General features: G+C 41.0%; 1 protein-coding gene across 2 annotated transcripts; it reads left to right on the top strand.

The window, feature by feature from the left end:
• Positions 1-357: 357 nt before the first annotated feature.
• LOC102313903 (prune homolog 2 with BCH domain) lies at positions 358-24,161 on the top strand. Of its 2 annotated transcripts, none has more exons than XM_005916234.3 (9): positions 358-854; positions 6,660-6,755; positions 8,066-8,268; positions 8,619-8,785; positions 10,263-10,397; positions 12,286-12,374; positions 22,147-22,296; positions 23,031-23,362; positions 23,441-24,161. In XM_005916234.3, the coding sequence occupies exons 1-9, from the start codon at positions 816-818 to the stop codon at positions 24,159-24,161; spliced, it is 1,932 nt and encodes a 643-aa protein (XP_005916296.1). In that variant the 5' UTR covers positions 358-815. The 2 variants fall into 2 exon arrangements, with proteins under 2 accessions (XP_005916296.1, XP_005916297.1); XM_005916235.3 differs by having other exon boundaries at positions 10,263-10,370.
• The last annotated feature ends 1 nt before the right edge of the window (position 24,162 follows it).

Below are 24,162 nucleotides of genomic sequence, written 5' to 3' on the forward strand. Positions count from 1 at the left end.
AATTGACGTGACCCTTTATTACTTTTACTTTATAATTAATCTGAGTGTAGTCGACTTATCAGAAACCAAATGGGCGGGGGGGGGGGGGGGGTTAAAGAGTTAAACCCAGTGGCACAATGAACCAATGATAAACGACCTCTTTTAAATATTAAAGTTTCAGGATTGGCTGACTTCCTATGTGTGTGTGTGTGTTACTGTTCCTCACAGGGACATCTTTCAGGTTAATTAAAGTGCTTCCTGTGAAAGCACGCCCGTACCAGAAAGGTACTGCGGTGCTCTTTGGCTGTGGTTGTTATCATATTGCGGCATTTTTCCTCCCCTGTGCACCACAAGTGTGAATATCCTCAAATTAAGAATAGAGCCAAACCAGCAGCGTGCTGTAACGTAAAGCTGGAGCGCTAGGCTGCACTCATCACTCACTAAATTCAGTATGGTCTCATCTGAGGCTGTATGGGATAGGATAGGGATGTGTTAATGTGCACGGGGAGGAGGGGTTGAGCGGGGGAGAAGGACGAAGGGCGGGGAGGGGGGCTCCTACCACCGCAGGGTGCGCGGCTGAATCACCGAGCGCGCCTCCGTCGGATCTTCTCTTCCTACCGTCACACCCACTGCTCGGTGTTGTGGGTTCGCCCCGTTGAGAAGGGGAGGACCGACGTCTCTCGCGGCAGCAGCGAGTGCTGCAGTGCGAGCGCAGCGGGGGACTCGGAAGCGAGGAGAGAGGGGGGAGAAAAAACACAAGCCCACATCAGCCGCCTTATTGCCGAAACTTGGTCTATGGAGAGATCTGCAACAGCGCCGTAGCGACGCAGGCCGACATGGAAGAGTATTTGCGGAGGGTCCAGAGCAGACTCGGGGTGAGTTAAGAGCCTTCAGCGGCGTTAACACCAGGTTGCGGGTATAATGAATGAGACCATGACGGGAAAGCTGCTACTGCTGTGCTACAGGCTGCGTTCCTGTTGCTGGAAAAGCGCACGGCAAACGCCTCTCACGTCCCCTCGGTCTTCCCGCCCCCCATGCCCACCCCCCAAAGCACCTGTAGATCGCCAGTATGACAGCACAAAAGGAAAAGAACGGCGTGTTTGGTCCAATACAATAAGCACGTTGTGTTTACAGGAACACCAGTGTGTGAATTTGAATGAGGAGATTTCTAATGAGGGGAAGGCGTGACATCAACAAGTTTAGCCGGAGGCTGTCCTTCCCTGCTATCTGGCTGCTCTGCAGATACTGACTCATAATTTGCATTTGATCCAGAGCTGAATATCTCTTCGCACACTGTCAAAAAAGCCTCATGCAAATACTAAACAGCTTAATTTATACGGATCAAATGAACGTAGAGCATCTGTGAAGCATTATGTTGCGTTCAGGGGCACATCCAGCCTATGTTGTAGCAGATATGTGGTCTACATGCCTTGAGTTCATGGAGGACCCTAAAACTGCTTTTTGGGCATGTGCTTGAGAGACCCTAGTGTCTGTATGTGTGTGTCGCCATCCCCCTTTACACACAAACACACTAAACAAAAAGGGTATTCATTTCCTGTTAATACTGTCTCTGTCGTATTTGGGACATCATATTTTGGCAAGGCTTAGCATCATTTGTTTACAATGTCCAAGAAGGGGATGATCAGAAATATCTGTCTGTGTCAGATGCTCTACTGTACACCATGTACTGAAATATGACTTTAATAGTTTTAGTTTTGCTATGTTGCTCCTTATTTTCTTTGGAGGAGAAGGAAAACACCCACCACACAGTCTGAGAGGACTTGATTGGCGTTCACACATGAGCACATACTAAACCAAAACAGAGCAGTTTTTTTTAGTCTTAAAGTTAATATTTTTTCTTCTCACAACCCTCTCTTAAACATCCTATACATTGAGAAATCAGCCTCACATCATGGCCCATTTAGTAGCTGCCCTCAAGCATATTTTTCATCAGCAGATAAAGGCTGTGTGTGTGTGTGTGTGTGTGTGTGTGTGTGCGTGTGTGTGTCTTAAGGAGTAGTGTAACAGGGTAATGTACATAATTGCCTGAGCTTGCTGATGCACGTCAAAGCTGAGATAAATATTTCAGAGAAAAATCTCTGTCTTGATATTGCCCGGTTATTACAGTAATTGCATATAGGTGTCTGCGATAGGCCGTAATAAAATGATATGAACAAAGTGATTTCTAGTTAAGGGAATACCAGGGAAAATATGTTGTTATGGACACCGATTGTTGTTGTAACCCAACATGCAGGGTTGCAGCATTTCTTACCCACCGTACAATACTTACAATAATTAATATACTTACAATACAATATTTCACTTATCTGTGTAAACGGCTGTCTGTCAGCACAATGCAAACCTGTCTGGGATTAAATTTTTAGGCGAGTTTAAGACCTTTTATCTGGGGAGAAGAAAAGCTCAAAGAGGCAAATCTGCAGATCAGAGCACAGCAAGGTAATTGAGTGATAAGAGGGGACGACTGATGAGTGTCATGTCAGATCCAGATAAGGTGTAACGCATGTCACGATTAACGGCCATTCCTCAGTTCTCTCTCGCACACAAATGCACACACACGTACAAATTGTGTGCGAGGGCACTTTATCCCTCTCTCTCTCGTAGCTCTCTAATGTAAACTTTGATGATTCACTCTTTTGCTGACCACGCTCTCGTCTCTGTCATTCTCCTCATCCCGCTTTCTCTCCACTCTCTGCATGGCTATGGTCCAGAACAGCAATACCTCTAATTATGTTGGCTCTTAGAACTTACTGAAGCCATCTTTCCTTCTCACTCAGATTTGCTCTGTGTAGCTCCACGGCTCTAACTCCTTCACTCTTACGACATTTGGCATCGAGCTAAAGCGGCATGCTGAGTGTGCTTCGCGCATCTGTCTTTCTCAATCTGTACACTATCACACATGCAACCACAAAAAAACAGAGTCGTAGGACTGCTTTAATTGGCTTTGTTTGCGCCTTCATTCAGAAACAGGTCATTTTAAAACTTTGTATGTTGGGATGTGCTAACATTTGTCATTTTTCTCTCTTTAATTATTTAGAATTATTTAGAGCATCACATAGATTTTGTTGTTGAGACATCTATCTATCTAATTAAATAAACTGCTAGACCTATGTGATGTCAGAAAAATTAATGCGTGATAACACTTTTAAGCATTGGAATGAGGATATATTTGCAAAAAAGCAGATTTTGCTGTGAGCATAGTAGCCTAATGCTCACCAGCGTGTCTGCGTGAATGCAAGGTCCATGCATAAATTGACTTTTCTTATTCATTGCAACTCAGGCTGCCTTTTGCAGTGTTTTATTGAGCATATACATTGTTTGGTGGCGAAGATGATACAATTAATCGGTCATCACTACAGGGGCCTTTCTGTGTGGAGTTTGCATGTCCTTGTTGTGCTTTGAGGCTTCTCTCCAGGTACTCCGGCTTCCTCCCACAGTGTAAAAGCACACTTGTCAGGTTAACAGGTGATTAGGTGTGAATTTGAGTGTGACTGTCTCTCTGTGTTACTCGTGTGATGGAGTGGTGACCTGAACAGAGTGTACTGATGTCTTGCCCAATGACAGCTGGGATAAACTCTGTGATTCTCACTTAGATAAGCCAATGGACGGATGGATGAGAGACCACAGCTTCAGTCAAAAATGAGTAACTTTTAAGGTTATATAGAAACTCCTAATTGAAAATTAGCATTGAAATCCAATATCTCGTGAACTGGAACTTTTTAATTAGGTTTGTGATCTTATTTTCTCTTTATCTAGTGAGCATTTTAATTTGTTACACCAAAATATTTCTGTTATTTTCCTTTTTTTTCCCAGCAGAAATTGTGTGAATTCTGCTGCAATATGTTCCTCAGCTATATGACCAAGATGTCAGGTTGAAATGAAGCATGTGTATGGAAATTTAGGGGTGTACATCATGTAAACATCACTACGGCACATTGGTATGACCTCACACCAGGAAGCAGCTGTTCTCTGTGTGTACTTTTTCTATTATTTCTATATTAAGAGGAAATCATCATAGCGGTTCTGCAGTTTGTTCTACAGACGCACGATTCAGGTGGAAGCTGAGACTCCAATAATGATTAATAGATATTTCTAATTTAGCACAATGAAGAACCGGGTGGTCCAATGATTGCAAAACCACAGGTGTAAATATTTTTAATTATTTTAGGTTGAATTAGGTTGTTTAAGTGTCTCACAACTTTTAGAGAGGGAGTGATTTTTTTTTTTAAATTAATCTATTTCAGTTTTTGCTGAGAGCAAATACAATAATGAATTTTGTAGTTTTTACATTTAATCTTTATTTATTTAAGCAAAAATAAAAAATAAAATCAGAGCAGCTGTTCATGTATTTCACAAAACTGTCCTAAACCTAAACGAGGGGAGAGGATTTGAATATGGCAGCTCAGAAAGGCGAGGAGGAGAGAAAGAGAGCACTCAGATTGAAAGGTATCAGGTGGCCAGTACACATGTGCGCGCACACCAGTCTTCTCCTATTGCAGTCGAACAGACATTGGCCTTTTCTCCTGCTAATGCATCACTTCCTTTTCTCTGGCTATCTACTATTGATTTATTTTGCTGCCCTCCCTGCTATGAAGGAACGGGCAGGAGAGCCCGTCCCCCGTCCTTCTCTGCCTCGCACACATTCTGTACTCTTTCTGCTTCTTATTTTATTTCCTCTTTGTGATACTTCCCCCGTCCGCTTTACCTCTTAAATTGCCCTCCCCGCTGCCCCTCCCCTCTCTGTCTTTCCTGTCACATTTTCTACCTGTTTGGCTTCCATTTTTTCCTTTTCTCCTTTCCTGCACCTCTTCTACACCTCTGACTCACCAACTATATTACAGCTCCTCATTTTGATAAGCCTTTCTTAAACTCCTTGGCCTCCTTCCTCCAGTATAACCAGACTCCTTCCGTTCTTATGATCAGGCAGCCTCAAATCTTTTTTTCTGCGCTCCCTCTGAGCGCTTTGCTCTTTCATTACCTCACCCCTCATTTCATTTATCCCTCTGGCCTGAGTGGCGAGGCCATAAGAACAGAAACAAGACACTGGCTCAATTCCTTATGCACTATTACCAGTGCTTTATGTGTCTAACTATGGCATTTAGCTCCCTTAAATTACCGGACTCCATTATGTATTTGATAAGTCAACAGATTTGCTGAGTGTTTGTAAGGCTTGCAAGATGAAAGCAGGATTACCAGATAAAGTAACAAGTTAACGTGCTTTGAGAGTTTGTTTGTGCTGACCATTTTCTAAAGTCAAGTCAATTTTTTACATTACATTACAAGTACATTTAAAAACAAAACAAGGTTTAACTAAAGTGCTGTACAACTAAAATGGATAAAACAGAGCAGAAATATGCAGCAAAAAAACATAAAACAAACAAGAAACAAAGCAAAAGCGTTGAGTTTTGGGTGAGGTCTTAATTTAAACTTTAAAGTTTAACTGTAACTACAGCAAAGGCCTGGTCTCTTCGGTGCTTTATTCTGCTTCTTGGAACATCCAGAAGCATCTGATCATCTATTAGAAGAATGCATAGTTAAAAGCTCAGAAAAGTAAGAGGGTGTTAATCCATCACAATGTAAGTGTGTTAACTGATTCCAGGACAGCCGTTGACTATCATATAACACAGAGACTGGAAGTCTACTAAAAGGCATGCAGCAGTTTTTAATTATAAAGATCACTATCAGCCTGCTAATGTAAAAGCATAAAAATATAAGAGCAGATGTGTGGAATGGAGGTTAAGTTGGGAGGAGGGTACGGTGGCCTCAAGGTTACTGACCTTTGATAGACTGTCATGCTCCCAGTGACGTTGTTGTAAAGGTACTTGTAGCCCTGCTAGTCCTTTTGGAGTAGGGTGCAGGTGTGTCTTGCACTAGTGGTGATTCAGATTATCTGCACTTAACTGATGTTTAGATAAAATGTTAAAGGCTGGTATAGAAAGAGCACCCAGTGAGGGCGCTCAATGGTTGAGGATGATTTTGTTAAAAAAAGTAAAGGGTGAATAGGCTGTATTGTCTCCTGCTAAATAAGCTAAATAAGAGTGTCGTTTTTCAAATTTTAACAAAAATACATAAATGTCCAGAGATAAGTTCATGAATCATCTGCCGTATTAAGATCTTCTACTAAGAGTCCCAGTCAACAAATGAAGGGGGAAAAATAATTTTCTGCCTTTTTCACCCTGAGATGAATGTTTAATCTCTGTAATGGAGCTGTCATTAGCGTCCACTTAACCTAAATGAGGAGTGTTTGTTCTCATTGTTTGCAGAAATTAATGGAAGTCATCACTTCTCTGATAAACCGTGTTACTCTGAGTTAGAAGTGAAAAAGTTATTCTTGCTAATTTCGACTGATCCTTTGCTCCCATGATGGATTTTGCCAGTAGTGTAGTGCGTATTTACAAGCATTTTCTTTCAAGCATGAGCTAAGCCTTGCAGCACCGTGACTTCATTATTAATGCATCAGGTTGGGCTTCAAAATGCTGCAGTCATCTAACATAATCATGCTGGCTTGATGCTGGTACATTATATACTGTACATCAGCTAGCAGATCAAAGTGCTTCACAGTTCTTTTGTTTGGTTGGGACATAAAGAGACAATAATGTCCTTCCAATCATACTGAAATGAAAGCATACTGATACAATAAATTGGTCGTTTTGTTCTTTTAGGCATCAGAGGGTCCCGTCCATGCTGTTTTAGGTGGACCTGAGCCAGATGTTGACACTGTAGCAGCAACACTGTGCTTAGCTCTACACCTCAGCCAGGTAACTTCAATATCTACCTGTTTGTGTTCATGTGCTTTGTGTTGCACGTTTATATATTACCCTGAAAAATTTTGGAGTCGCCCCTCATTATTTCTATCTTGTTTCCAAGGAGCCAGACTTCCTTGTAACTTCGAAAGTGGTCTTGAGCATTAGTTCTCCAGGACCTCATAGTGACCTATGAATCCTTCAAGCATAAATAAGGCACCTATGTGAATTGTGTCTACGCATAATGGACAACTCAGGAAAGAATTGGTTTTAAATTGAACTTTGTTACTAGCAGCCTGTCGCAAAAACACATACCATGTTCCCATTTATTTAACTGAATCTGTGAAACGTGGTTGGCAGCAACATTGTTTTTAGCTTGACAATGGTCACAAACACACTGCCAGTGCAGTAAAAAAACAAACAAACAAAAAACCTGGATAGAAAAACACACAGTGGAACGCTATCAGTCATGGATTGGCCTCCCCAGAACACAAACCTTCATATTACTGAAGTAGTGGAGCATCATCTGAGACAAAAACAGAACAAAACACAACTTTGAGGACATCCATAGAAGAACTTTGAGTGTCCTTAAAGAAGCTTGGAGAACTATTCGTAAAATTACAAGCAAGCCGACCGAAAAGAGTTCAGGCTATGTTGAGGAACAAACACATATATATCCACAATGTATGTAATTAATTTCCAGCTCCTCCATTTGTGTGCAGCATGCAGTAGGACAATGTTTCTACTGACAGCACATTCAAAAACTAACCACATTTAGTATGCCTTCTACATATCCATTTTGGCATATTGTTGTTTGATTTGTGTTAATGTGTCATGTACAGCTCTAGTTTTTGTGCAAATTTTCTCCTTTGCTTAGTTCACAAAACTCGACCATTGCCCCAAACCTTTCAGACTGCCAATTAAAACTGAGAACTTTGCTATGGCTGTTTCTCTCTCTCCCCCATGTCAAATCATGTTTTCGTGGAATAATTTTCTTTTATGCTTATGAAACCCCCCCCCCCCCAAAAAAAAAAACGCTCTCAGCTTGTATAAGCTGAAACACTACCTTGGTAAAAATGTAACCGATGAGTGGCAGCAGGGCATAAAATGTCCATTTTTCACTTCGACATCAAACAAAATATTGCCTCACTATAGAAACAAGTGCAGTAATTTCCACTATATGCATTCCGCTAACTTGGTGAAATTATGATACCAGACACTTCTTGAAATGCTGCATTCAGATTCTACACTTTTATCCAAACATGATGTACTTTCAACTTCTTTTTGGCTTCATGTGCTTTCTGTGTGTCTTTGGGCATCTGAAGAGAGAATCATCAGGTGGAGTGTGTGTGCCGGTGCTGTGTGGCTGCAGATGTGACACCGTGTTGCCCGAGGAGACGGCGAGGTATCTGAAGAGGGTGAAGCTTTGTGAGAGCTTGCTGCTTTGGAGAGACGATGTAGACCTCATGAGACTACATCGCGCCAAAAGGCTCTCGCTCACACTGCTGAGAAATGGACTGCTAGACAGGTGAATGCAATTCAGATTCAGACCAGCAGAACCAGGTCAGTCTGCAGATCAGTTCAGCTCATATTTAGGAAACTTACGTACATGTGCACGCAACACCACAAATATACACAGGTGCAATGGGCTTTGGCAGCGAAGACCATTTGTTGATGTCTAGATTATTTTGGAAGATCATTTAGGTGTGTGTGTGTGTGTGTGTGTGTGTGTGTGTGTGTGTGTGTGTGTGTGTGTGTGTGTGTTCATCCCACATGACACAAAAAAGAGTGTTGTATTTATGCAAATGAATCATGATCATTGCTCCTACCCCGGCAGCCATCCATATCCCCTTCACCCCCGTCCTCTCTCTCTTCTAGCTCTGAGTGCCGCACTCTGGAGTCCAGCATCCAGCGAGTGGTCTATCATGACGGGCAGCAGGACGCGGGGGATGATGGGGCATTGTCCGCGGTGACGACAGTCACCAAAGAGATTCTTCAAGAGGCAGCAGAGCACATCAGAGCAACGCTGGGGGAGATTCTTGGAGGTGAGAGAAGCACAGGCGCCCTCCCCCCAGGGGGAGTAATGGGGCGATGAAGGAGGACACACACAAATCCCCTGACATGACTCGCTTAACACTCACCAGGAGAGATCGAGAACGAGAAAGATGAAGGGTGGTGAATGTGAGTAAGTAAGAGCTCGGAGAGACACACAGAGTCCCGTAATGTGACTTTTTTTCTGTTTAATTTAGCTTAGTCTGTTTTCCTCTTTTGTCAGGTAGTTGTATTTTCCTCCTAAAGTAACAAAAGTTATCACAACAAATCAACGTGAAATGAAAAAAAGTAGATGAGCAGAGAACAAAAATGTGTGTAAACTACGCCTGTGAACTCTATTAGAGACAAAACTTTCTAGTTTCTGTGTAGGCTAGAGTAAAATATTCTTTGGATGTAATGATATTTTATGCCGTCAATAACAAAATAACTCCATAACTCCCCATAAAACTTTAATTGAGATGCTTTCCGTGCACATGTTGTTAAGCCAGTAAAACAGCCTGCCAAACAGGTACTCCAGACGTCGATGCTAGGCACCTGTGTGGAGGTTAGGTTGCAGAAAGCATCTGATCCTTGTTCAATAATGCTCTACATCAACTTTCACTGAGATCTACAGAGAGACAGACAGAGGAAAAGTGAATTAAGGTGGAGAATGGAGGGAAACGGCAGAGAGAGAGGAGTAAAGTGCAGAGACAGGAAAGAAAGATGAATAGAACAGGAGAATCATGTGCTGTGAGTAGTCCACTGCTCATATTTCTCTGGGAGAGTTCTTTGCGAATTTTAAGGTTCATTGATTCCTACAGGAACTCAGCTCTTTCCCTAAATAACATAAGGTCTTTGAGAAGACAGTTATCATGGAGGTGGGGTCTGGGTATACATCCCAAACAGACAATTCACACTTTAAGGCTGTTTTTACATAACTGGTTGACTGATAAATCAGACTCATTCACTGATATCCCAAAATATGATTTAGAGAGATCACACAGTGGTGCAAGCGGCTTCCAAAAAGCCAAACTTACTTTTTTCATAAGCATAAAAGAAAATTATTGCTTGCACTGATTTCTTTTCTCTTACAAAATGTCTTTCAGTGTCCGCTTGATGAAAAGGAGAAAATAATAGCACAAACACCTAATATTATTTATACACTAACAAAATCATGTCCTAAATATTATTCTTACTGTCTCATTTTATTAGGAGTTAATCATTCTCTGTGTGCTGTGTTGTCTTTGTGATGTACAAACAGTATTAAGTGTAAACCTGCCCAAGCAAGTGCACAACCTTGTAACTAATCATACTGAAATGTAGGAAAACATAAGTGTAAATTGTCAGTAATTATTTACTTTTAGCGATTTATTTTTTCACTCTTAATCCGTGGGGCAACCTACCATTACGCGGATTGTGTATATGAACTTGTGAAAGAGAGCCAGAGTTAGCATGACGATTGCACTCTGCACTTGTTTTGTGTGTCTACAGAGGCCCTGCGACTCCAGACAGAAGCCTTTTGGATGAAACATGGCCGTCATTCAGCACAGCTGGAGGAGCTCGTGAAATCCTTGGAGCAATGGGGGGAAGTCGCTGTTGGTGAGCACAATGAAGTGAAGTTACAAGGTGTGCGTTGGATCACAAAGTGAATCTAAACAGAGAGACTGGCTGGAGTAGAGAGTCTGATATAGCTTTGTTCTTATATGCTCATCAAAGCAACACAGCGGCAGGTGCATCGTATTTCATAGCACTTTATGGGAGGAAGTATAACCAATGCAAGAAACAATGATTCCATTACTTTGAGTTTAACTGTGAGCTAGTTTCAGACCAGTGGGTTATCATATTGGGTTGCATTCAGCATCTTATCTTGGAAGTGTACCAGTGATGTATAAATTGATTGTCACTACAAAGATCAATCCAGTAAAATGTGCAAACCAGTGTCTGTACCACTCAAATACTAGACTCATAGATAGCATCGCATTTCTTGAAGGAAAAAAAAGTTTTTCTTAATCTCTGACAGAGAGACTTCATTATTTGAAAATACATCAGTTTAAGTGTAAGAGTCAGAGCTGACCTTGTTGTGGGAAAATGTTGCTTTTTGGGGCCATGGGAACAAACTGGTCATGAGGCTGAGTGTCAGTGCTGTGTCGTGTCCAGCTTACTTAATACACCCATTAGCATAAGGGCGTGTGATTAATTTTCCTAAGGGGCCACACGAGAAACTGAGACCCTCCGCAATAAGCCAAACCCGGTTCTGCTTAATATTTATTTTATCTCTTTAAAAGCTTATTGGTGCAGCTCTCCACAACAGTCCAAGTTTCTCACGTCGGCCCCTTGGGAAAATTAATTGCCCACCGCTGCACAGTTTACCCAGTCAGTGCTATTTGGCCATATATTCATATAACAGTTTTCAATGTCATGTACAGTGCTTAACAAATTTATGAGACCATGTATATATATGAGTTCTCTGAGAAATCAGAAAATCAATTAATCATTACATTCAACCATTACAACATTTTTTCCTTTTCAGGAATGCAATAAATATAATTTTTGAAGTAAATATAATCCTCTTAATAACAAAAAGAATAATATTCTTCATCATCACCTTTTTTCTACTCTTTTGGAAAACAGTAAATTTTAAAATTCAACAACAATAATTATAATTTAGCATTAAAACTATTAATTTAAAAGCTCTTTCAGTTAAAGACTTTGCGCATACTAGTGATGGGTACTGAAACATAAAAAATGATTTGGGTAATTATAAATACTGGTAACTTACCCCAGCAAACTTATAATAAATTTGTTAAGCACTGTATTTTGTGTTATTTTACAAAAAGGTAACTTAGTTTTGTTAATAAACTCAGTCTTTAGGTTTGTAACAATTAGACTGTTAAAGCTACCTACTATGTAGGTTAGTGTCAGGTAATAATTATTTGCGAAACTGCTTTTTTTTCTTGCTACTGACTTTTACTTTAAGATGAATCAGTCTCCCTTCACCACCGAACCATGAAGTGTGTTATTAACAAGCCCTGCTTCTCCTACCATCGCATAGCAGAAATACTGTCCATGAGTAATTTGTATTAGAGGACTGATGAAAGTCCACCCTGATCACTCTGTCAAGTAAATCTGTAGTCAGGTTGTAATCGTGTGTCAACATCAACTCTAATAGCAGTAAAACCAGTATAAATAATCTTTCCCTAGCAGGAGCAGTAAAGCTAACAGGACAGTGAGGGAGCTGTCAGTGGAGCACAGTCTGTGCACGTTGCAGTATTAACATAAGGTCTAATTAGATAACAGGGCTGTGTTGTTCCTGACAGCATTGTGTTTGCATGAATGCAAAAATTCCATTTGTTGCAGCATTGTAACATCGTTTTACTTACCTTTCACATCTGGAGAGGGAATTCATGCTTTATATTTTTTTTTCTGTTATTTGTTGTGAAACCGTTTTGGATCCTTATATGTGTGTGTTTCATATAACTGTTAGTCTGTTTGTATATGTGCTGACTGGATGTAGACTTGATGCAGCAGCTGACTCTGGAGGTAAAGGAGTTTTCGGATGGAGAGATGACCGTAGTACTCACTTCGATGGCTACAGATAAGGAGGTAAATTCTTATTAAATAAAGTACCAGTCTTGTGCCAAAAATCACATCACAGGATCTATGAAAAGTACTTTTTAAAAAGTTTTGAGCCACCACTCATTTCTTTATATTTTGCTTCCAAGTAGGCAGACTTTCTTGTAAAGCTTCATAGTGGTGTTTAGGAGAAGTTCTCCAGGCTTTCTGAAGGTCTTTTAAAGTTTCTCTTTGCACATTAACTGCTTTTTCACTCATAAGAGAAATATATATATATTTTTTTTTTTTTATGATGCTGACAGATGAATTTTGAAAGCAGTTTTCCATCAGACCCTGCAGCTGATCCATCTACTGATCACTGAAGCCACATCAGAAATGGTCTCAGTGGAAGGATGGCTGTCAAAAAGTCATTCTTAAGGAAGGGAAATGTGGAGAAAAAGGCTGCGGTATGCCAACCTACACAAGAACTGGACTGAAAATCAGTACCAACAGGGTCTATGTAGTGATGAATCCAAGAGGAGGTCATGTGAGAGGTAAAACAGTGAGTTTCTTCAGCCATTTGTAAAACACGATGGAACTAACGTCTTTCAAGAAGCCTGAAGGACTACTCCTGAAAGAGTTCAAGCTGTGTTGAAGAATAAAAGTGCCAAATACTGACTTCCAAGTTTGCTATAATTGTACAAACTCTCTTTTTGCCCTATATGCTGTATTTCCATGCATGGAAACGTGTGAATGCGTGCCTACTTCCTGTTTTCCTATCAAAATATAAAGCAATGAGTGGTGGCTCAAGACTTATGCACAGTTTTCTGATATACTCCTATGAACCGTACACAACACAAATCAAAATCAATGGTTACGTGTACTTTATTTATTGTACACAGTAATACATAAAGTGTGCTGATAATGGAATATTGGATTAATATCCTTATTATTTTTTACTTACTAACCCCATTAGTCTTCTTTTTAGTGTTTCGTGGGTTGTAATGTTTTCAGAGAAGCTCAGAAAACTTCTGTTGTCTTTTAAGCGACAAAAGAGAAAGAGATAATGTTTCATTTGTTAAAAAGTTACTTTTGATGGATACATCGCACCTTCGCTGTGTCAAATTTGGGAGGTGCTGTAGTGTAGAAGAGGAGCCCCTCTGCTGTTGTGATGTTCTGCATTTGGATGAGATGTAGATGGAAGCTCGAGAGCCTCGCACACAATCATGTATCACCTTCCTCCCCACTGATTCCAAAAATGTGACACACACACACACACATATTGAAACATTTGTGTAATGCTGGTGATGACTTCTCTAGCTCTGTCACTCTTTTTCTTCCTCTTCACATTTGCAAACAACACACACACACGCACATACACGCACATACACGCAAACAGGGTGCTTTAAGCCTTTAAGTTTACCCCTTGCTTTTCTCCCTGCTAATGTGTTCACCCCCCCACCCAAAAGCACCCCCCCCACCACCAAAATAAAAAATTATTCATTATTTCTTTTATATCTCCTTCTCACTTCCAAAGCCCATTTTTCTCAGCGGCTGCCTAGCGTGCAGTATTAGGCTATGTGTAAAATAAATGATGTCTGTAGCCGTAGGGGTATGGCTCTGCCTCCCCCAGAAAACTACCTAACGTCCAAGGAACATTAAACACCCAGATCCTCGTTTAGCGAATAAATAACCATTCATTTGAATGGCTTTGTCTGTGTTTGCGCACCGGACTTTCTGTGCATATTTTACCAGCGCTGAGCCTGCATGCTGTGTGTCAGGAGGGAGAGAGAAAGAGAGAGAGAGAAAGAGAGAGAGGGCCCATTAAAGACTTAATATAGAATAAATGGCCAGGGGCTTGTGTGTCGCCAGCGGACCCCAACTCCACAGCGTCATGGTGGGTTACTAATGACCTGAGATCGGGCTCCAAAATGAACTCCTTATATGCATGTCATTTGCAGTGTGTATATATTTATATATTATTTTTTAATTGTGTTTGAAAAGAGAGTAAAACGGTATGAGAGTCATTTATTGAGGGGGCTTAGGGAAGTTCTGCCTTAAATGATTCTTTCCAGAAAACTAAATAAATTAGATTCAATTAGTCTTTAATGGTTTATGTGCTATGTGTTTGTCAAAGTGTTCTCCGTGTGTGTGTGTGTGTGTGTGTGTGTGTGTGTGTGTGTGTGTGTGTGTGTGTGTGTGTGTGTGTGTGTGTGTGTGTGTTGGATGGTTAAAGAGGGCAGAGTTAGATTTTTGTTTAAAAAAAAAAAAGATGTCTGTGATTGCCTAGTTAGCAGAAGAAAAAGCTTGCAGTGTGTGGTGTAACGATACGGACACATCGTATATACTGACTAATGTATTTTTGTATACTGTACAAACATACATTAGTCAGTCTGGGTGCTCCTCTATTACAGGAAGAGAAAAGTACAAACGAAATGAGCTTCCTCCCTTCAGAGTCACTACAGTTGAAACTGCAAAGGCAAATATTTCTGTCGGTTTCTCAAACACTGTTATTGTGTTTGACTATAGAAGAATAAAATACTGCTGCTGCTCCTGCACAAGAGCAACAATTATCTGAATTTTTCAGTGCTTCACCTTACAGAAGCAACGTTACATTTAAATGCCGCAGCGCGACCTTATTTAAATATTTTTGACATTAGAGTTAGTTTTCTGCATGACAGCAAGTTTCTTCGTGAAGTGTACTATAAAGCACCAAGCATGGTGCTGCTCTGGGAATCAGGAGGAGCAATGTGAATCTTTGAAAAAAAACCCTAGTGGTCAGCACCAAAACAAAAATAAATAAAAAAACTAGCTCAGCCCGTTCTGTGGAGAACATGGATGACACAATAGGGGAAAAAAATTATACTAAAGTTAAATTTAGTTCATTTATATTCATATAGGACCAAATCACAGCAACAGTTACCTCAAGGCACTTTATATTGTAAGATAACGACCCGACAATAATGCAGGGAAAACCGAGAAAACGCCAACAATCAGATGACCCCCAACGAGCAAGAGCTTTGGTGACAGTGGGAAGGAAAAACTCCCTTTTAACAGAAAGACATCTCTGGTAGTACTGGTGAGAAAACCACCACCAACCACTGGAACCAAGTGTGAATCAAGTGCTAAAAACAGTTAAAACTTTCCACTGCCATTGTTTGTTTGTTTTTTCTTTATGATGTGACATTTTTGTGCTTCTTCCTGCTCTGTAGGCTTTTTAGAGGGCTACATGCTTTGGAGCCTCTACGTTAGTTAAATTCCCACAGTCTCTCTCATTATGCAGCCAAAGACCTGCACAACTGAACACCAATAAATCCCACATAACACAATAGTTCTGAGTGGGGTGTACAGTCAGTAGCAAAGGTCTTAGCAAAACCCTTACTAACTTCTAATAGGAACCATTAACTCTAATAAAAAGAGCATATTGTGTCCATTACTCCCTCTGGTGTTGTTTGAAGACTATTAAAAAAAAATCAGATCTGATCCAGATGCACCACATCAGTCACTTCTGTCACTCACTTCTTTTGCAAAATAGCGAGATGTTCCAGCTGTTCAGTAGCTTGCTTTATTAGACAGCTAGTTAGCTGATGAGCATTAACATTTGAGTCAGTTCACAACATAAAGTGACTCTGAGCTCAGACTACCAAGATCGTTGTGAAGGAGTCTTTGGAAAATCTTCTCCCCTGTATGAGGTCCATAGCCCCCAAATTTTTGAGAACCCCTGCTGTACAGATTCCTTATGAGATGCTGTGTTTGCATCCATTACAGCTTCCATGCTCTGTGGTAGATGCATTGTATCAACTAGTAGAAAAAGCACCACAGCAGTGCAGCACCATAGGGGTCAAGGGCGTTGCTCAAGGGCACGTCGCTGTTGTGCATCATCACCTTGATCATTTGAAAAGTTTTGTGTAACACTTACATTGACCTCAAATTGATGAACACAAAACCCCCCCACTAAAGACGCATTATTCGCATATTCATGCCAGCACGTGTGTGTTTGAGCTTTTCACAGCTCAGAAATTAGCGCTGGCAGATGAAGCTTCGGTCAGATGAAGAGTTGTCATGCTGTGGAGTTGATGAACTGTGGGAAGGACAGGAGCCCACAGCCACACACAGACGTACACTCGCTCAGACAATATGCGAATAATGTGATTTTTTTTTTCATATGTTAATATGGATATCTAAGAAGTACAATGTGTTTTAGAGTTCCTCGTCTTTTTTTCTCTTTTTCTTTCTTTTCTTTTTTTTTTTTTTTTAAAGCTGTTTCCGCTTCTCGGAGGATCAGGAAAAGTTTGTATGTTAGTTCAGTAATTTAATGTTACACCAAGATACAATAACTATTTTGATGGTATTTGTTTTCTCTGTGCGGCAAACAAAATCATTCATCTTATGCTCTGTGTGCGCGTGACCACTCTAACTGTGTGTGTGTGTGTGTGTGTTTGTTATTGTGTTGATGTCTATATCTCTATTTGTTTCCTGTCATTTTTCCAACCTGCAGTGGCAGAAGGTTCAGTAAGTTAGTCTTTACAGTGTATATCTATAACCATGGGTAAGAGTTTCACTAATTCCAGGTTACCTTAACTTATGAACAAGGTTTGAGGTATGAGTCATCAAACCCTGTATTTTGGAGAATGTACTTTTTTGGTTTTGATGGGAAAATAAAGTGAAACAAAATTGTTTTGATGCGTCTCCTGTGGTTGGGGTTAGTAAAAGATGCTAGACTGGTTGATAAAATCTCTGGTTAGGCCATCAGGCTGTTGTTATGTTCAGAGAAGAGGTGGTTAGACTTTATAGGGTTAACTGGGGACAGCAACTCACTTATACCTGAAGTGGGCAATGTGGGGTTAATCAGAACAGAACCATGGACTCTCATCACAGCAGCTCCACAGTCAGCACAGTGTGCCCTGAAAAGGCTGTATATAAAAGATGGACATAACTACCGGGCTATCACCCACTATTTTTTAACTCTTGATTTGAAGCCTCGATTTTTAAGTATTGTAGCTGATGCCATCTTGGGTGTGACCATATTTGGAAGAAAGGGTGTCATGATGACTCATCAGAAAACACCAGTAGCATCCATAGGCCCGTTGGATGCTTCATACACAGATATCTGCTTATTAGTGCAGCATATGAATAAGATATTTGAATTTGGCTTTAGTATTAACACAGAAAGCCATTTTATTGTTGTCATTGTTATTATTTGTCAGATACTTGCAATTAAAAATGCATGAACAACAAAAACATGGCGAGATGTCAGCTCAGCGCCTCACATCCGCAGAAGCTGACACAGTGGTGCCGATGAGTTAGCATTATTTTGGATGTTGTTTACTTTTCCTGTTTTCATTTATGCGATGTTTTGTGTTGTTGAGGTAGATTTGTTTGTTCTGTTCTATCTGATTGTGTTTGCGTACGTGTCCATCTCCATCTGAGCTGCGCTTTAGGTTTCATTTTGGCAACGTTGATTGTCTCTAATGTGTTGTTTGTTCGCAGTCCTCCGGCCCTTCTGTTTGTTTATGCAGGGCCAGTTTTGCCCTACGCCACTTGCACAAATAATTATGCTCGCTAATGAAGGGGCCCGCAGCCACGGCACTCAGTAAATGCCTTTCTGATGAGACGCACTAGGAGACAGCAGGTGCAGGGTGGGCCTCCCAGGGACTAAGATTGAAGACCAGGAAGCCAGGGTGCCCCGCCCCTCCACCCCCTCTATTTTTCTATTACTCTCTGGGATTCTGTGTCTTTCTTTCTTGCGCTGTAGTGATTTTCTGGGTGAGCAGACTCATAAAGCACATAGTGCTGTAGCCATGTGAAACATCCCTATATTAAGAAGGAATGCATAAAGATTGCATTCTATTTACAGTATCCTGGGATTTCTTGATGGTTTTTTTTGTTTTTTCCCCCAACTAGTTTAAGTGTTAGATTGCATCTTCTTACATAGTAAAAATACTCTTGTGGTATAAACACATCAACAAGATTCCAAGATACATATTTTGATGTAAATTTGTTTGGCTACAGTGCACATTATACTGTTTGTGTCATGTACAAAAATATGGCATTTATTGAAACCATTTTGATGCTGCACAAGAGTCTCCGCTCCATCTTCAGCATCTTACGCTGATGTTTCTTCCTCATCTCTGCTGAAGAAGAATCTTCTGAATCTTTCTCTTCCCCATTTTCATTCTCCCCCTGTGGCTTCCTCAGGCTTTGAGGGCAAACAAATAAACAAAACAAAACATTTATAGACTCAGTGCTCGCATCTTGGCCCCCAAATCCCCGCACTTAGAGCTGAGTGAATGAAGCATGCGGAGAAGGCCCATATGAGATAGACTGAAAGACATTTGGGTTTCTTCCTCTGCAAACTTTCATACCACCCTCCCCTTTCCCCTCTGTCTTTCCAAAAACTTCATAAGCAGTAATACTCTTGTGTACGCATGTGTGAGCAGGAGTGTGAATAAGAGTGAATGGCTGTTAGTATGCGAGTACATGCGTGTGTGTGTGTACGTGTGTGTGAGTTCAGCAATGCGTGTGTGTGTGTGTGGCAAGTGGTATATACTGCACATGTGTGCGTGCATTTGCATGTGTGTGTTTGAGCAGGGAGGTGTCAGCTCGCTCCTTGCCACCCCATTTACTGTAGCTGTACCGCTGTGATCACAGACAGATGTATAAATCAAACCTCGCTTGATGGATTCATCAGGGTGGCGAAACGATCGCCTGAGAAGAACTCGCAACTCTCTTAGCATTCTGTGTTCTGACGGAAAGGGTATGCAAAGAGCCTAAATGGATGAACGCTTGATTAATTCTTTGCCGGAGATGTTGGCGACAGCAGGAAATGTGTTTTTGCTTTGACTGTGTTTGCACGGGAATTTACGCACGCGGGGCGTGAGTTATGAGGCCTGAGTTTTGTACCTAAGGCTATTGTGCATAATGACGGCAGGTTGGGAGAACTGCAAGCAGCCGCTAAAGACTTGCTACCTGTGGAGCAAAGACAGCCAATGAGAGAGAGAACGTGTGTGTGTGTGTGTGTGTGTGAGAGAGAAAAGTGTGTGGATAAAGGCCTAGTCTGAGAAACAGATGTCTATAAACAGTTTGAGAAGAAGATGTAAAGAGTTAAGACGCAAAAAAAAGTAAGAGGACAGTTGAAAGAGAGAAAAACACATTTGAGTTTATTGAAAAAGTATTTTTCTTTTTTTTAAAAAGCATAGAAATTGTACTCAAAAATGTTGTGTCAACCGTGGGTTCAACCCTATTTTGGCTATTCATAGTAATGGTTGCAGGTCAACTGTGTGACAAGTAGTCATCAAAGTTTTGATGTTACAGCTGGTCTAAACCAAAAAAGGAGCTCACACAGCTTACGCTGACACCACACAATCGCCGACGTAATTTTTCCTTCAGTTGTCAGTGTAAGTGTTGTTTGCCTTCTTTCTTTCTTCTGCGCTTAAGAGCTCGATGCGATGCTGGCAAATAGACAAATCATAATCAAAAAGATCTGCCGGCATCACAGAATATAATCAGCATTTAGGGAAAACACAAAAAAGCATCATGCTGCAAATACAGAAAACTCCACTGCGAAACGCTTCAGAGTTAACAGCACAGAAGCCTAAATGAAATAATAATGAATGAAGGAGAATAACAGCATTCAACCCACTTAAGCTCATTTTGCACTTTGGCAACAATTAGTCCTTTCCCAGCTATCTTCATCACTTTATTGTGCCTCCTAATAGCCCTCTGTGCTTCCTGCACGTTTATGGTATTTTGTTGTATTTTCTCCTTTTGCAGAATTGGAGTTTTCTTAGTTTGCCTTCGCTTTATATTTTCTTAAGTTGTAGTCCATTGAGCTTTTAGTGCCACTGAGTGCAATTGTCTATTGCTGGAACTTAAGAATAAGGAGCATACAAAATGACCCAATGAACTGCAGTGAAGCATGTAGTAAAAAGCCACAACACTGGCCGTAAATATCAGTTAAATATCTCAGTGCCTGCTGACTTTCCAAGCTCATCATTTTAAGATCACCTCCCATTTCAGAATGTAAAGTAAGTTTTCTCACTGATGCTAAGTGACAGCAAGGACTGTGAATTTAAACTATCTATACAAGAACAAGGACTTTCACCTTTTGGTAAACACGTTACTAAAAAGTAAAATTAAAAGCAAGTCAAGTGAAGGATTTAAAGTAACTAGGTTTCTCGAGGTAAGGCGGCCACCGGTAAGTGCAACAAATGAAATACAGGTTTCTGTGTCCATATCCTAAGGTTCATGGAGATAGTTAGCAAGTGGTTTTTATATCTAACATGTTGATAATTTATAAGAAAAGGCAATCTGTGTATCTGGAGGTGGCAGAGGGAGAAAGAGGAGGGGCAGGCAATATGAGTAGTAATTTACTCAGTTAAGAGCCAAATGGCAGACAGACTGTCGCCCTGCGTGTTATCGCAGAGATTCGCACTCTGCTCGTTTTCTGACTATATTTCCGTGTGTGTGTGTGTCTGTGTGTGTGTGTGTAGTTTTGAGTGCATATGCACACAGTTGGCTCTTAGCTTCACTAGCATCATCTGATCATTTCTGTGTATATTGTACCATAAATGATGAAGCCTTTATTGCTCTCCTAGATCTCACATGTGCGTACACCAGTTCATGTCGACTCCTAAACTCGCATCACAGCACACGAGCGCAGGTGAACTCATGTGTGCGTCTGCATGCGTTCGTGCCACGTGCGCGTTTGCTTGTGTGTTTGTACTTATGTGAGTGAATATGTGTGTTTTAACGAATCTTGGGAGGCTTCATTGCACTCATCAGGATATCAGTGTTGAGAAATGGCAGTGTCAGTGAAGTGACAGTTGTGTGTGTGTGTGAGGATTGATGAGCCCGAGTCTGACAGCAGCCATATTGTGGAGCGAGAGAAGGATGGAGGGATGGAGGGAGGAACAGTGGGAGGAGTATTGTGGCCCCCTCATCCTCACAGGTTAATATTGACACAGCCTGGGCAGATACAGCGCCAGAAGCTCTCATCAATCACTTTCAGTGGTCCGATACAAATACACACACTTGCGTGCACAGGCTTAAGCAGTGAGACGGACCACACACACACACACACACACGCCGACTGCACAGCAAAGAAATGCATATGCTGAAACGTCATTGGACTGACACGATCTGGCAACACGAGAAGAAATAGGTTTTCATGTCTGCAGCAAACACACACACAAAAGTCAAACTTCCTTTATTAGTTTTACTCTAAATATCTCTTTTGTTTAAAAAGTTCTACTTAAATAAGCACGGCAACAATTTTGAGAACTTTACAAAACAAACAGTTGTACAGCAAATCTAGATTAATCAAGCAAATATGTTTTCAAAAGTATCACTTTGCACACTTTATAGCATAGCAAATTACGGTTCCCATAACATTGTTGTTAATCATTCCAGAGAGAAAGAAAAAAACAAGTTCCCTTGACAAACAAAACAATTAATTAATGCAACTTTCCATCCATCAATCACTGTGTGTGTCACTGAATTACCATAATCTGTGCATGGTGGCTGTTTTAAGAGCAAACAGTTAATTTCCAAACAATAAATCACAAAGTGTCTCTCTACCCCTCTGTGTGCTTTGACAGCTTCGTCTCTCATTGCTACAGATAAAGGGCTTTTTTTTCTGAAACCACTCAAGTTTTACTAAATTACATTAAATCATATGTGCAATAAAAGGCAGAGTCTTACAAAGTTTCCTATGTGGCTGTATATAAAAACAGAAAAGGGTCATCATTAATTTGAAGACTTTTTTTTTTTTTTTTTACATAGTAGTAAAAATTTAATGTTTGTCCTTTTTTGTCACTTTCAGGACTGGCATGATTATCTGGATGTGCTTAAATCGTTCAGTCACCACCATAGGTTCGATGGTATTGTGGTTCTCTTATCCGTCAGTGATTCAGTTCACCATCCCCGCCAGCAGGTGGCTGTCTACTCAAACAACACAGATATCCTGAAACAGGTAAAATATTCATCAGAAGCAACAAACAATCATATGTCAGGAATGAAGCATAAAGTGCTTCTTAAATACTCACAGCTCTGTAATGGTGTCTTTAGTAAATTGAATAAATATTAATTTCTTTTTAAATATTTCCCTGACTCTGAAAATAATGTGTCAAAAGAAATACCTTATGAAGGAGACCAGAAACAAGTTTTTTTATTAACTAAAATGTGTGCAGCATTAGTGTATAATCACCTGGCATCTCATCCTTTTAATTTTGCTGGTCCAAAAATGCCTGTTTTGTTTTTACTTTTCTTATTACGCTAGGATATGTTTTACATTGAACTAAGCTAAAGTCAAAATGTGGAGATTACAGTTGTTTCAAGGCAAACTGCCACGGCTCCTATACCCTCTACAAAATGCCTTGTGTAGAAGATTTAATGACTCGGCTTTAGTTGTAAGGAAATGATTTCTCTTTTAGCACATAAACACAGCGTGGGTAAGTATAAGGGTGCTTAAAACTGCATCTGGTCAGAAGGACCAATAATGCTTTAATAATGCTTTTTTTTCTTAATGTGGCCCTAATACTCCTTCATACAACAGCAACACTGAAAAGCATAGTAGTCAAACTGCTTGTTCTAGAAACTAGACAGATATGTAAGATATGGCCTCAATCTAGTAATCAAACCATTCAAAAAGATGAACTAAATCAAATAAGGATATTTGATAATATTTAAACAAGCTTCTCATTGCAGATCTGCTCCGAGCTTGAAGAATCCTCCAGTTGGTCTCTTTCTGGTGAACTGGAGGCTCTGGAGAGTCTTCAGGTTTATCATATTCCACTGAACACCTCTGCATCCTCTGGTTGTCCACCACTGCTCGCGGAGGAGATCCAGGGCATCCTTAAGGACTTTGTCGACCGGCGTAGTTCTGTTTTAGCCTGCCACCCCAGCAGTAGGACTTCTTCCACAGACGGAGTAGCAGGCAGTGTGGAGTTCTCCCAGGGATCATCTGGCATCAATGACATGGATGGTTCTGATATAGAGAGAGCAGAAGGAGGCAATGGCGACACAGTGGCAATAGCAAGGTAGAATGTCTGAATGTCTACAGTTTTTAGAGAAAACATTATGTTCACTCATACTTTTGTTTTATCTCCTGCAAACAGGGTAATGGGAGATGGTGAAGAGGACGCAGGAGGTGCAGGAGTCAATGTCGGTGGGGAGCTAGTGAGCCCTGACAGCGGAATGACCACCATTCGTAGCAGCCGCTCCTCCAAAGAGAGTTCGATTTTCCTTAGTGATGACAGTCCGGTGGGTGAGGTGATAGCTGGTGGTGGTCCAGCAGCAGGGCCAGGAGGACTCTTTCTGAGAAACCCCTCTCCTTTGGGGTTGTTATCTCTTTCCCCTCCTGTCCCACCAGAGAGGAAGAAACACCGCTCGAGCAGACACAGGAGCGATAACTTTGACCTGTTTCATTTTGACCCGCTGCATAGCAGTGACCAGTCTACGCCAGTAGGAGGAGAAGTGGCAAATTCTGGAGAAACAGGATATGAAGATGAAAGAAGAGCAGGGAGCTCTAGTCTGTCAGAGCTCGATGAGCTAAGCTTTCTTGATTTCTCTGCTCCCAACTCAGTGGGAGGTCTGGAAAGTGGAAATTGTTCAATTGATCGCCGCGGTTCAAGCCATGGGAACGAGATGATTGACACCGTGGTCCCTCCAACCCCGGTCAACAGCCTGGTTGGTAGCCGCCCACCCAGCAGTTGTGGCGTCAGGTTCTTTCCAGAAGATGTTGTTGAAAGGATCAATTGCCTACAGCATAAAGACAGTGTGTCATCTTCTTTGTCCGAGACCTGGGATGAACTGGGCTTTGACACACAAGGAGCATAGT

The sequence above is a fragment of the Haplochromis burtoni genome, unplaced genomic scaffold, assembly GCF_018398535.1.
Source record: "Haplochromis burtoni strain Fernald_Lab_line unplaced genomic scaffold, NCSU_Asbu1 Contig_18, whole genome shotgun sequence".
Taxonomy (NCBI): domain Eukaryota; kingdom Metazoa; phylum Chordata; class Actinopteri; order Cichliformes; family Cichlidae; genus Haplochromis; species Haplochromis burtoni.

Excerpts from the sequence above, each read along its gene's own strand:
- LOC102313903 (XM_005916234.3), top strand. The coding sequence starts at position 816 with ATGGAAGAGTATTTGCGGAGGGTCCAGAGCAGACTCGGG. Across the intron at positions 8,269-8,618 it reads AGAAATGGACTGCTAGACAG|CTCTGAGTGCCGCACTCTGG; the intron begins GTGAATGCAATT and ends TCTCTCTTCTAG. Across the intron at positions 12,375-22,146 it reads CGATGGCTACAGATAAGGAG|GACTGGCATGATTATCTGGA; the intron begins GTAAATTCTTAT and ends TGTCACTTTCAG.